Here is a 15,323-nt window from a genome sequence, read left to right as displayed (position 1 = left end):
CAGCTCCTTATGTTGGAATGACACCCTCAGTTTTGTACATTTTCCACTTTTAATATTAGGATCTGAAATTGTTTGACTAGAAATTAATTTTGCATTTCTAGTCCTTTTCTTCTTCATCACCTTTTAGCCTGGCTCTTGCTGCTCATTGTCATGGAAGAAAGGAGCTGCCTAACTTCCAGACGTTGGGATGGGATAATCTCTCTCCCTGTTCCACAATTACCTTTGTTAGACCACATTTGTTAGGCAGTGGATCCAGTGGTTTAGACGGCAATTGTACAGCAGGCATTAATGAGGCCTTCCTTTATCAGCCTTTATGCTTAGCTGAAGATTGCAAAACTTTCTTTAAAAAACAGACTATATTAGGTGGTAGGCCAAGCCTAACTAAATGCTGAACCATCTACCAGTAGACAGGATGGGGAAAAGAGACATTTAATATCACTTTAGCTTTATGTATAGCTGAAAAATGGTCTTGGATCCCCAGTAGATACATCTTATTAGTTCCCCATAACTTGAATCCAGTTAATAACACTTTTATCGGATCATAATATGGTAAATATAGTCAGTATGGAATGGCAGTCTATTGTATCAGTGCATAACTCAAGGCGAGACAATTCATCGATTACTGCTCAATGAAAGCCCTGTTCATTTACTGTGAAATGTTTTCTGTGGTATTGCAATCACAGATAAAGAGCTTCCTAGAGCAGCAAATCCATGCCACCTGCTACCTTCTGCTCAAATGTAAAGCAAAAGAAAAAAAAGGAAGCTTTTGTACTAGTTGGTTTTCTACTACACCACCCTCAGTTCTTCAACTGAAGAGCAAAAAAATAAAAAAAGAAACAACTGAACTTTAGAAAGGTGATATTTTTCAACACAAACCGCCAAAGAGTCTTTCTGCACCATCATGTCTGTACATAGAAATGGATGTTGCAAAAACTCTTCTGGTTTACTGTCTTAGTGTGTATCATGAATATTTTTGGCACTGTTTATATTACAAATATTTTACCAGGATTATTTGCAATCGATGGTTGGAGAGGTAATCAATGTTATGTTTGACTTTGACAGGTAAGTGTTTTCAGTGGTTTTAATTTTATAGCTGGTATATAAAGTAATGACATGTACAGACTATTAAACAATATATTTAGTGCTATGCTGTTCTCTAATTTGCTGATGGATATTTTGGCTAGTTTACTGTGATTTACTGGTGTTTGGGTTTATCAGTTTTGATGTCGAGAAGTGTTTTGGTTGTCTTTTTGGTGTGTGACTTAATTATCTTTATTTTTATTATTCCTGATTTCTATTTTTCTTATAATGAGTTTGATGTTACGTGATTTCAAAGTACATATAGAAATGCATTTATGATGCATGATCTTGTCTTTGCATAGATATACATGTGATAGACAGGTGTATAATCTCACCTGTTGTCACCAATTTATATGTGATAGACATGGGCTATGGTATCTTGATCCGCACCACTACCACCAGTTGATATATAAAAGTTTTTGGTTGTAGTCTCATGATCTGTACTGCTATTATATCATACAATATGGGACTTAAATTCACACCACTGGTAACATCTGGTATATGAAAGGGTGACTGGTCTCAACATACAATAAATGCACACTACTATATTGAGAAATAATAAATCTTTGAAAGGCTAAAGCCAACATTTATCAAAACACCAGCCTAATGCACATACCCTTAAGCTAATAAATAAATCAGCAGTCGCAATCATTTAAATTTATTAATAAAACTATTTACCTGACATAAATAAAACTAAGCAATGCACTTTATAAAATCACATATATTATTATATTTAAACTTTCAGAAAGAAAATATAAAATTAATATGTTTAAAGTAGGCAGTTTGCATAACGAAGCTTTTTAACAGCTCTATCACGACCAGCTCTTAAATAATATATACTACGTTTCTATCTAGTTTTGCTTTTGGCTCAATAGTTACACAATTCCACAAAAAAAAGGACTCCAACTTGAGCTCTGTTTCCTTCAGACAATAACACAGTAACTTATCTAGCAGTTACTTCTTCCCTGTTTGAAATGCTCTACACTAGTCCTTCCTATTTGATTTTAATCTAGATGATTCTATTCCTTACAGAAGAGCCTAAGTCCAACAGGATATTGTCCAAATCAGTAATGGACAGTTTTTAAATATTGCACATTTGTAAAGAAGTTTAATTTCTTTCCAGCAGTTCTACTACACATTTTACATTCTGCAGCATTTTCATCCTCAGCTTTTATGAACAAAATCTTCACAAAACAAGTTTTTTTGTGTGTGTGTGTGTGTGTGTGTGTGTGTGTGTGTGTGTGTGTGTGTGTGTGTGTGTGTGTGTGTGTGTGTGTGTGCGTGTGTGTGTGTGTCTGTGTGTAGAAAAGACACAATCAGGATTTCATTACTCATTTGACTTCTTACCTGTCTTCCTCTGTTTCCCTTTGCTCCTTCACCACCTGGACTACCAGTATCACCATCATCTCCCTAAACATGTAAAGTAAACACCTGTTAGAAGTAATGCTCAGCTGGTATAACAATTAAGTTGTTTACCTTTCAGACAACCTGTACAGGATTTAATTCTTATGAAGTGAAATTGGCTTACCTTAAAATGTCCCTCAAAGGCAGCTGGCGTGGCACTTACTATGAACCCATTATTCATCTTAGTGTAAACACTCCAATTAACATCAGGCAACATATCATTCATTATTAATACCTGCCTCTCCATTCACACCCTGTCACTAATGTTTTTTTTCTATAAATTCTTCATGTGAAACAGCCACAACACTCTGTTTAATTTAATGACAGTGTAAGTTAATGACAGCTTGTAGCTCTTGACAACCCACACTGAATTCCTTTCTTAGAGTTCTGTCAGTGAATGTTTCTTAATTTATAGAATTCTACCACAGGTGACAAATTCTGACCACAGTGTCAGTTTCCAAACTTCCTAATACATTTATGTTGCTTCATAATAAGCTATGTACCCATTTAAATATATTGGGAGGAAATCCTGTAATGATCTCTTTTAGCACCCACTGTCATCTTTATAATCCTCATTAGAAGCTCAATATGGAGCCAGACATCTACTTTATTTTGTGCCTTGTTTGTTAACTATTTGTAACTCACTTAACAGCTTTTGAGTTCAGACAGTTGCATATGCTGAATTATACCCCTCAACATGGGCTAATGACAGATATACTGCAAAACATTGGGAAGGTCAGAGACACTGCCCTCACACAGCTGATCTTTCTGTAGCACAATCATGAATTCTTTCAAATCCATAATGCATGATCAGTTGATGCATTGGGAAGACATGCAACCTGTAGTTTTGTACTCTAACATTCTAAATATTGTGCAGCCTTTAAGTGTCTTCTTATGAATGTCTCTACTGATGAAACAAGCTCCATGAGTGAACAGCTTCCAACAAATGGACACGCTCTGCTCTACTGACATCCTTCTCACATTTAGCTTCTGAAAGCTACAGAACATAGCAGCCTAAGTAGCTATTAACACACTTCATTGTGTGGTTTTACTATATTTGGCTGTATCTAGTCCTAACCGAAACACTGAACACATGCAGAGAAAATAAAAACATTTCAGATAATGATGCTGCCACTAGAAGAAAGGAGTTGATCTTGAGGACTAGGCCTTGGTACAATTTCTGAGAGGCTTTGGACTTTTCTGTGTTTTGTTCTTTAGTAGTTAATCAATGTCATCTATCTAATCTACCAATCCTTTTTATATTTTGGCTATATCAAGCATTTTTCCAAATGGATGAGACACTCTTCCACATGTAATCTTGAAGGAAAAAAAATGGCTCGTCAAGCAAGAACTTCTGTATTACATGGTTCATAGGTTCATAGGTATTTACTAGGCTAATGACCACAAGGGCCTTTTTAAGCCTAGCCATGCATCCCAAATCTCTGACGAGTTCTGATACCCTTGATAAGTGTAAGAATGGGCTTGAGAGATGAACCATTTACAGGTTACCTATTTGCATCAGAGACATAGGTGCCAAACCAGGGATGAATTTCCGGTTTCCCATCCAATTGTCCAAGTTGCACTTGAATTGGATTAGGGAGGAATTCTGCTTCACATGGATGGGGAGCCTGTTCCATAAACAGGGTAGTCTCTGGGATACTTACCTACCTCTCCAGCAGGTCCTATTTATATCACAGGAAAAGTTTAAGTCTTTAGAATGGGTAATTCTGGTACTGTTTATTTTGTGGATATGCAGGAGGTCCATCAGAGTGGGATCTGATAATGCCCTGTATGTCAGGCATAGATCTCCCCTCAAAAGCCTCTAGGAGACAGAATACAGGGATAGAGTGTTGAGGCAGTCTGCAAAGGACATATTACTTATTCCCTGTATTCTTTTAGTGAGGAACCTCTGTGGACATTCCAGTTGTTGTATATGCCTGGTTAGGTACATACCAAAGGGGGCATTGTACACAGTGATAGGTCTGATGAATGTTGAATACAGTAGAACAATGACTTCCTTGGACTTAGATGCCATACCTTTGTTTATAAGTTGTGCAACAAAGAATGATTTCCTCACCACTTCAGACACTTGATGATCAAAGACTAGATTACTATCTATGTGTGTCCCTAAGTCCCTGACTACTGGGTCAACTCTAAGGGGTGTGTTTTCAATGTGATAGTTGCCAGGGATGGATGACTTCCCAAAGGATACTATTATGCATTCTTTGGCATTTAGTTTTAGTCCATGACTCTGACATCAGTTGTTTGTCTTTGTCAGCCCTTCCTGGAGAACATTTGTGTCAGTGTGAGATTCAATGGCAGCTCCTAATTTGCAATTATCTGCAAATTTAGTCAGCCAGAGACCACTGACATTGGCCTTGACTTCTGAGAAGTAAATGCCAAAAAGGAGTGGTCCAAGGACTGATCCCTGAGGGACTCCACTTGTGACTGGCCTCTTTGTAGAGGTGAACACCCAATTCTAACTTCCTGGATCCTGTCTGTGAGCCAGTTGGCTATCCAGCGGATGACATATGAGTTTGTACCTAACCTCTTGAGTTTGTCAACAATGCCTGAGTGGGGTATTGTGTCAAATGCTTTGGCCAGGTCAAAGTAGGCAGTGTGAATGATTTTGCTTTCATCCATTGCTTTGATGACCTTCTCAAAGAAGTCCACCAGGTTGAGTAGGCATGATCTGTCCTTGACGAAACCAAACTGGGTTGGGTCCACTGCCTGGAAGTTTACTATATCTCTGTTGATCATCTCCATGATAATTCTTTCCATGGCTTTACATATAAGACTAGTGAGACTTATGGGTCTGTAGATGGCCCACCTTTGTGCAGAGGGATGACTGTTGCCTTTCTCCATTCATGAAGCCTGTTTGGAGGCTACAGTTAAATAGTAATTCCAGAGGCCCTGATAATTCATGTTTCATGCTATTTAGAAGGCATCCTGGGATATTGTCTGGGTCCATTGATGCAGTGTTCTTGGTCTAAGAGAGTGCATTAAGGAGCTGTTCCTTAGTGATAGTAGGCGGAGCTATATTTGATGATATTTCCTGAGGGAAGGTTGAGGGGGGAGAGAGAGGAGTAAAGTGGAGCTGAATTTATCAGCCAGGAGGTTTGCTATATCTTCTGGCTCAGTATAGGTGGCTCTATTTGCAGTGAGCTCTGCACACAATTGTGTATTCCCTTTGAGGTTGCGGACATAGCTAAAGAATGCTTTCTGGTTGTCCTTGGCCTGGGAGGGAAAACTTACCTGAAATCTAGCTTTGGTAGACTTTGTTTGCCATCTGAGCTGTTTGTGTAGTTTAATGACTGTGCTTTTATCCTGCTGGGTACTGCACCTCCTAATTTTGCCATGATTTTCTTCCTCCTGTTATACATCCGATTGATTTTGTGATTCCACCTGGGTGGCTTGTTTTTTTAGTTAGTTCTGTACTTCTTCCTGATACATACAGCTGCCTCTATGTAGCTATTAACATGCTTGTACAGGGTTTCTATGAACAGTTCTACATAAACAGAAGTGTTCTCAGGGTTTATAGGGGCTTGATATTTTGCCAGGTTCTCACTTAATACCAGGAGGTTAGCCTTAGAATAGTACCTGGATATTCCCAGTTTAGCTGGGGATCCAGGTTTTATTTTTACTTCAAAAAAGACCATTTTGTGGTCTGACCTTACCAGGGAAGGCATTACAGTAGGGGGTGTGCAGCAGTCTCCATATTATTGAGGACCAGATCCATAATGATTGCACCCCTGGTTGGTGTACTGACTACCTGGTCTAGGGAGTTTGCGTTTACAAAATCCAGGAATCTCTGTGCATATATGTTTGATGTTATACAGACTTTCCAATTAATAGTGGGGTAATTAAAGTCACCCATGAATATGGTATTGGGTTGCATGGTTAGTGTTTCTAATAAGTTTAAATATGTGGTATGGGTTTCCTGGGTCATAAAGGTGGACCTATAGCTTGCAAGGAAGTGGTATTGGATTTTACCTATGGTGATTTGAACATGGAGCAGCTCAAGTGCATTGTCCTGTTTGACCAGCCTTGAAGTGTATTTATTTTTGATGTAAATATAGTCACCTCCACCTTTAGTCCCTGCCTGTGAAGTAGCTGGCCTAAATGCGTGAAAGGCATTATAACTCTGCACTGTTGGCGTGCTGTTTGCGGCTTTGAACCATGTCTCAGAGACTGCACAGACATTAGCATTCTGTAGGGTAAAGAGAGCTTCCAGGGAGTGGATTTTTTTGTTTAGGCTCCTAACGTTGAGCAGTAGTACCTTTAGATTTTCTTGGTTTTGATTTGCTATGTCGGAAGTACTTTCAGTTTGGCATTGTCTAAAAAAGGCACTATGGGGAAGACAATATTCCAGCTACTATTCGAAAGCCTAGAGGGGAGAGGTGCAGACTATCCCTGGCAAAGCAGCATGGTATGTTGACCATCTCCTTCCATGCTGACAAATATTGCACCCCCTTAGAATGACATCAGAAACTAAGCCAGTTATTAAAGTCAATCATCTTTTGTTCATATTGTGGCATCATCCTTGGAGAAGGTAAAATCCTGCTCAGTGCTAGGCTAATACCAGCCTGAGACACATATTCCGTGAGCTCTATAATGACTCTCTTTATATAATCTAGGGAGGTACATTTCAGGTAATTTACTCCCACATGGACTATGACTGAGTCATGTTGGTAATTGTGATCCAATGACCTGAGTGCATGTGTAATGTGGCAGATCCTATCCCCTGATACGCAACTGACCGTAACTTTCTCCTTACTCAGCCTAGTGAGAGGGACATCAGTGTGTTTCATAATGGAGTCTCCAATGACTAGAATGTTGGATTGCTTGGTGACTTGCCTTATGGGCATAGAGGTAGAAGCTCCATGAGATGTAGCTCTATGTGTTGATGTGGGTGTTGTTTTGAAAGAGTTTGTTTGGGGCTGCTGAGGGTATTTCATATGTGTACTTTTTCTAGGAGGTCTTTGTGGTTTAGGAAGGTTACATGTAAGTGCCTCAGTATATGTGGGTCTATATGTCTGCTTTGAATTGTGTGTGATGGGTGCAGCATGTGTACTACTGACAACCTTACTGGCATTAGGAGTACTTTATGTGAGAGCAGGAAAGTTCATATCTATGGCAACAGACCCCTTTTTATTGATTAGACAGTTGGAGTGAGAATATCAATCACTGCCAGGAGCATCTGGTTTGCAACTTGTGGACAGTGCTTGTCACTGCAAACTAGCTGTCCTGTGTGCAACTAGATATTGGAGAAATTTCAATTGTGCTTTTACAGGAAAAATGTCATTCAAGGTGTCTGAGTCTGTACAGAGCACTGCCAAACATTTGAGGGTTAACGAATATGTAGATGCTGAAAATTTAAGGATGAGCTATTTAGGTAGATATTTTGAAGTTATAAATAAATCAAGCGGTACTTACTGAAAAACAAAGAATTAGCTTGTCAAGAATGATGAAAAGAGGGAAGTCAGATGAATGGCTACTGCCTGGCTACTACTAATGCTGGTCTCAGCACAGCTTCACTCTAAAATCCCAAGGAAAGTGCATTTTCTTTAACATATTTAATACTGTGATGTCACACTGGTCTCTAGTGAAGAATAAGTATCATTCTAAAGACTGACAAACTGACCATCATCATGGAACTGCTGACAGCCCAAAAAAGTGAAGATCCACTCCTTCCAGGAGCAGTGAGGTACCTCAATGGTCCATTCAAAATGCGTTGGCTTTCAGTGTTGATGGGTTTGTTGATCCATTTGATGACCACTCTTAGTCAGTAGTTTCTCTGAAGAAAGGTACAGAGACATCAATGAAAACTTTTAATACAGGGTGTTAATATTCTCTCAGAGGATAGAAAAGGTCCTATGAACCTGAGAGTCTAGAGAGAGACCAGACAGCCACCTTAACTCTCCTTTTTCTAACCCTCCATATTATTCTAAAGATACGGGTGATAAAGTAATGCCATATGTATTGTGGATAAACAGGGCCAAGTGCTATTGGTCACCTCTTAAGAGGACTGCTTAAGGAGACACCATGGTTTAACACCAGCAGTTCAGTTATGGCATAAGTAATATATTATTCCACATTTTTCAGATAGAGAACATTTAAAGTATTTCCCTGAGCACCCAGTCAGATGCATGTTTGTATCTTCAGAAAAGACAATTTTCTGTTTAGTACATACAACTAGCAACAGTGAGAAAATCAAGACCACTGGTTCAGACGCAAAAGCATTTTATTCTCTAGCGGCTTGGTACAAAATCTTCCAGGAGTTACAAAATTCAACTAAAAATGTGTTACCTTTTATACAAAAAACACAAACTCAATCAATCAATAATACAATAAACAATTTAAACAATTAAATATTTCCAATTAACTTCTCCATTCAGTCCCATAGGGACCAAAGTATCATATTTAAGACACACTCTTTGTATAACAGTTTTTCTTTTAAAAGAATAATTTCATCATCATTTTCAACAAATACTTGCTATAAAATACAGCCAGGAAGCATAGAAAAATCAGTACCATGTACATCTCTGAAATGACATGCCAAAACTTTTTGCTTCACCAATATAAAAGAAATCATACGGGCATCTTAAGGCATAAATATCCCCCTTGCTGTTACAAGAAAAACGTCCCCTTGGTACATATTTGATTTTATTCATATATTCAAAGGAACATATTATATATTTGCAAATAGAACAACTGTTGCATTTATAAGTGCCTGTAGATGTTGGACAAACACTTAAGTTACTTTTTGGCAAGACAAAATTTCCATGAACAAGCATGTCCTTTAAACTTCTTCCCCATTTGTATGACATCATAAGGTACATACTCAAATTTGTACCAAGGTACTAGAGAATAAAATACTTTTGGGTCTGAAACAGTGGTCTTAATTTTCTGTTTTAGACCTAGATAATGAGATACCAGACATATATCCCTGTTCTTTTAAGTTTTCTTTCAGTGTTGGTTAGGCTACCCCTATCACAATATCCATGTCTGATGACCTTTTGAGAAGACTGGTTAGACCTTTGGATTCCAGAATGCCACGTTTGGAAGTAATACTAAGAAATGGTTAAATAATTTGACACATAAGAGTCTGCCTTCTGGCATCAGTAAGGCATCCATAAAATTAGCCTGACAGCTCACTGATAATCTGAAAGCCAAGGTACATTTGTCCCAAGGGTAACCATTCCTATCTTGCAGCCAAGTCTTCTCATAGCAGCAACTGCATGTTTTACCACCTCAGCAATTCATCTCAGACAAAGAATTTAATGTTTTGAATTATAGGATGAAAATGTCTACACAGCATCATCACTACGTCTACATTTCTAACCATAATGAAGATATATGCAGGTGTTAGAAACATTTCCACATTAACTAGAGATTTCTTACCAAGCCATTCTCTGATATGAACACAAAAACAAAGCTCCTCTGGAAACATGATGACTGCAAGCTGGCTGATTCATAATCCAAAGAGTGTTGTTTAATACTGCCAAACATCCTACCAGGATTCATGTTCAGAAAGCACACATAGTCATAAGTCTCTGGGGTGCCCAAAGAGGTGTAGCCCTAGTTGCTTAGTGCTCTCTTTACTGTACAAAATCTGTTGTAGCTAACTATTGAACTTCAAATAGTATAGGTCAAGGGGAAAGTGGTATTCCAATTGAAGTGAGCAGATAAAACAGTGCAAGTATAATGACCAGTACCATGCAAACACACTAAGTATATAAAAAATCAACAGTGCTCTAAGTGTACTCAAAGTGATCCATGGAGCATTGGTTTCCTTGATCAGACTTTTATTTATATGAACACTTTCATCTTTACAGTGACTTCATCAGATCTGCAAAACCTCCTGCCATGACTGCTGCTTTTACTTTTTGAAAATAGTCCACAGGCAGGGCAGGGTTGGAAGGCAGGTACTGAATTATTATTTTTTTAAGAAGTCTCTTATTCTCCTTTCATGTGTGTGAATATTTCCAGGATAAATCCCAGTGTTACCTTCAGTGTGACATATCATCAAACTATTTCTCCTCATTCAGAACACTGTGCACCACAACCAGTCTTCATCAACACCTGAGATATTTTACTAGCATCTCTCAGACACCTACATTGTTTTGTGACTCTGCTCTTCCTCTGCCTCTATGCTTCTAATATAAACCTTATGACAGTCATCTATATATATAATATTCTCTGAACTTGCTTTACTCCTCCCCTCTTAATTTCAATATTAATATTTTCTGCTCTACCTAGTTCCTCCCCTCTCCTCCAATACTTTGCATTTCTAAGCACCAATCCTGTGATCTATTATCTGTCTGACAAACCCTCTAATACACCACTTCAAATGCTCAGTGTTCAACATCTATTAATGCGGAAGTATCATTTATACTGCAGTGGTTGCAAAAACAAAAAGAACACAAACAGAAAAAAGTAGGGGTCTGGAGGGAGGGACAGCTACTATAAATGTGGTCCACTAGAAGATCTACTGTTATTGTAAGTTTACTTACACAACTGTACTATGGTCAATACATGGATCAACATTGCAGTAGTGTAAGATACTTGGGTAGATTACCATAGTTTAATCAGAAGTAGCAAGCAAAAAAAGGGAGGAGGCCAATAGGTAACATTCCAGGAGACCCAGGGGAATGGTTCTAGCAGAGCTTACTCTGGACCTGGAAAAATAATCCAGTTTGCAGCCCTTTGTAAAAGTGTATAAAATGGACCAAGTAACAGCCTCTAGAATACTTCCAGATTCTGCCCCTTTCCAGAAAGCCACTGAAAAGGTCAATGTCTGTTAAATTAGCTATAACCCTACCTGGAAGTGGCTTATTGTGGAAAGTATAACAAAACATAATAGCAATGGACAACCATATATAAATAGTGAGCTTAGTCATGAATTGCCCTTTCCTCTTACCTTCATCTGAGAAAAACATCTGGCCAGGTTTCCTGAAAGATCAAGTTTTGTCTAGTTAGTATCTGAGCTGTTTGGGTACATCCAGAAAGCGAAGAATCCCTTCTCTCTTGTTCTTTGGATCAGGGGGAAGACTGGAAGGTTAAGAGTCTGGCTTAAAATGAACTCTGATATGACTTTAGGCATAAGGATAAGATTTGGTATCAAAGCATCCCTGTCCCTATGAAAAATGAGGTATGGTTGGCTCACCATAAATGCATGTAACTCACATACTCACCTACCAGATGTCAGAGCAATAAGTAAAACAGTCTTCTGTTTTAAGAACCTCAATTCAGCCTCATAAGCTGGTTCAAATGGAGACAGGGTAAGCTTTACAAGCACAATATTATGATCCAAAAGAGAAAATGCCTATTTTTTGGGTGGGTGAGTATGTAATACCCCTTTAAAAGACTGTTTAACTTGAGCATTATTAGAAAGGGGTGATCTAAGGGCAGAAAACCAGAAATGGATGACAAGTGTACCTTGATAAAGCCTATACAAACCTCTGGACAGTAACTGAAACAGGACCCTTTTCTTTGATTGGCTCTAAATAAAAAAAATGTTTTCCGCTTTGTAGAGTGGAGTGCAAGTGATGTACATTCTATCTTTAAGGAGCATGTCAAGATTTTACGTGCACATATAAAATCCCAAATACATTCACTCCAGTGGTCCATTTTGTAAGAGCAGTCACAGTGATAGCAAGCATTAATACAGTTGCTAGCTTGTATATAAGTTAATGCCAGTAACCTTAAGTAATAATGTATTTGTATATAATACAGCTGTTTGAGCAGAACCTACGAACACTCTTCTATTGTTTCCCGAATGGGAGAGTGACATGGTGTCAGAACCGGGATGGAAGATAATAAAATCCAGAGCCCTGAGGTGCAGAGATGACAGTGAAGGTAAAACTAAGTGAAACGAGCACAAAACGAGCCAGAAAATAATCAAATGTAATGAGAAGTAACACAAACTGTTTACTTGATAGAAAAGACACAAAAGGGCATTACAAGGGCACAAACCGAAGGCACAAAAAGTTTGTTAACCAAAACACAATGTTTAAAACAAACGTATTTGATGAAATGATTAACAGTAAAGCTAAATGAGCATATTTAAAGTTAAAACGAGCATGTATAATGCAAAATGAGTGTGTTTCAAGCATAAATGGGCATGTTTAGAGTAAAACGAGCACAAGAAAAGTACATTGGGCATGAAAAGGGCTTAAACGAGCAAAACTAATATAATAAGGGCAAAAAGGGCACATTAAGAAGCAAAGTGACTGCATGTGTTTTGCAAAGTGCTATGTTTTAGCATAACTACAAGTTTGTATTGTATCAAGGGTATAACTAAAGTTATTCGAAGTATCTCAAACTGTGTAAAAGTCCTTACAGTGTTTGCTTATTACTGTGCATGTATTTTGAAAAGTTTACTGTATGCAAAGCGCAACTATTTCATGAAATACAAAGTATAGCCATTTCGAAAAGTTTCTTTTGCTGGGTGTGTCTGTTTGCAAACTGCTGCCATTATAGAGTGTTTCTTGCACTGCAGAGAATTGCCTAGCAAGGTACCACCATTTGGGGACATTTCAGTGTGCTGTATGCAGTTATTTGCAAAGGGCAGTTATTCAAAAAGGTATTGAGTTAAAGGCAAAGAGATGTCAGATTTATTCACATTGTGCAATTATTTGATATGTTTCTTACACTGATAAGAGGTGGCTTCTTGCAAAAGACAATAATTACAAAAGTATTACAATGCCCAAGAGTTATTCATTCATACTGTAAAGTTGTTTGAAATGTTTCCTAAAATGATGATAAATGACTTTAGCATTTAGCTGGTCAAATGATATTACAAGAGTATTAAAGTGCCCAAGATGTTTATTTTGCAAAGTCGAGTTATTCAGAGGTACTACATGTTGGTCTATTAGCATTATTTCAAAAAGTCCAAAAAGTATAAATTCAGAAGCAGAAAAGCATTGGACAAAGTTACAAATAGTGGCATAAGTTTTCTGGCATATGTGAATGTGTGTATGCTTGTGCATATTTGCAAAATCCTTCACTGTTATGATTTTAATATGGCAGGTGGATTTTGAAAACCCCTACTGCTTGTATTTGATCAGAATAAATGTTGAATATTTGAGCAAGAGTATGATATTTTATACAAGCAGCTTATGCAGATAGAGATGCATGCACCAGGGCATTCATTTTGATAAACCTAGCTGGGTCTGAGGCCATAGAAAGAGAGCGTTCATTTGTGTATGCACTTGCAGTACATGAGGGAGAAGGTGAAAAGTGTCATATCGTTGTACAAGCTAAACCACGGGAAGACCCCGAGTGTTTGAAGCACAAGTTCAGAGAGATATGCAAACCCCAGACTAGAGAGGCATTTGTTTTACATGAGAGATCAGAAACCAGGGGAAACATTTGCAGCTTATATAACTGACCTGAGAGATCTAAAACATGTCAGTTTGGTGACTTAAAAGATGAGCTGATAAACAACAGACTTGTATGTGGTATTAACAGTGCTGCTGTACGAAATATTTTACTTTGTGACAGTGATTTAACATTAAGCAAAGCCATAGAGAGTTGTCAAATCCATGAGGTGAGAGAAAAACATACAGGTATGCTTGTGAGTGACAACAGCATGGTTTCAGTTGGCTGTAGAGCGAATGTGGACAGCATGCAACACGTGGCAAACAAAAGAAGACCTAAGCACATGGCAGCTACAGGGTTTACAAGGCAGCTTTCTAGCAAATTATAAAAAGGGAGCTTGCTCCAGCTCAGTGCAGTACAAGCATGAATCAGCAAAACCCAAGTCTAACTTTATTGTTAACTGTCACAATTGTGGTGCAAATTATGAGTTTAAAAGAGAGAACTGATTAGCATTTGGTCAGCAATGTCATAAGTGTAAAAAATGGAACCATTTCTAAAAGTTTTGTAAATCAAGTAAGCCTCACACAGTTGTAAAGAAAGGTCACACAAAAAAACAAGTTGATCAAGTAGAGTCAAAGCAGTCAGCTTTCTACGTTGATGGTGTATTTGTGCTTAATGAAAGAGTTGATGCAGCAAATTTATTAACAAGGAGTGAAGTATTTTGCACTGTCCGGATTAATGGAAAACCTACAGACCTCAAAGTGGACACTTGTTCAAAGTGTAATATCACTGCTGTTATATCAGCAGACACATTTGCTAAAGTGAGAACTAATGAATGATTCAATGTAGCCAGTTGGGTGAAACTTGCTAGTGATGAAGGTGAAGAAATTCAAACCCAGGGTTCAGTGATGTTTTCATGTTATTTGGCCAAGAACTGTTACAACTTGTTATTCTACATAGTCAGAAGGCCAGTGCAATCTTTATTGGGTCTCAGAGATAGTTTAAGAATGAATCTGCTTTCTTTTGCTAAAGAAGTTCATCATGTACGTGCATTTCCAAGTTCTAATTTTTCAGAAGCCATTACCCCAGAATATGCTGATGTTTTCAATGACAAGTTAGGCAAACTTCCAGTTCTGTATTCCATGAAGGTAGACCCAGAGGTCACTCCAGTAGTCAGACCAGCAAGAAGAGTTCCGATAGCTATGAAGGATAAAGTTAAAGCTCAGTTGGATAAAATGGTGCAGCAAGGTGTGATTTGTCCAGTCACAGAAACAACTGAATAAGTATCCTCCATGGTAGCAGCTTACAAAAAGGCTCAGATGAAATTAGAATATGTATTGACCCAAGAGATCTGAACAAAGCATTGAAGAGACCATATCATCCGATGTGCACAGTTGAAGAAATTGCAGCTCTAATACTGAATGCCACTGTTTTCTCTGTCTTGGTTGCAAAGAGTTCATTTTGGCAAATGATGCTTGATCGCAAATCTTCATTTCTAACTACTTTTGGTACTC

At 38.1% G+C, this 15,323-nt stretch overlaps 1 protein-coding gene across 1 annotated transcript in view; it reads right to left on the bottom strand.

The window, feature by feature from the left end:
• The window catches only part of LOC122796926 (collagen alpha-6(VI) chain-like), a 1,619,258-nt gene that overhangs the window by 289,172 nt on the left and 1,314,763 nt on the right, over positions 1-15,323 (bottom strand). Inside the window, exon 32 of the mRNA XM_044065693.1 lies at positions 2,428-2,490. Coding sequence (XP_043921628.1) covers positions 2,428-2,490 — 63 coding nt within the window. The remainder of the gene's footprint in view (positions 1-2,427; positions 2,491-15,323) is intronic.

The sequence above is a fragment of the Protopterus annectens genome, chromosome 3.part0 (assembly GCF_019279795.1).
Source record: "Protopterus annectens isolate FY-2018-M chromosome 3.part0, PAN1.0, whole genome shotgun sequence".
Lineage (NCBI taxonomy): Eukaryota > Metazoa > Chordata > Ceratodontiformes > Protopteridae > Protopterus > Protopterus annectens.
The sequence above is the reverse complement of the archived record's forward strand: the minus strand, read 5'-3'. Positions and strand labels throughout refer to the sequence as shown.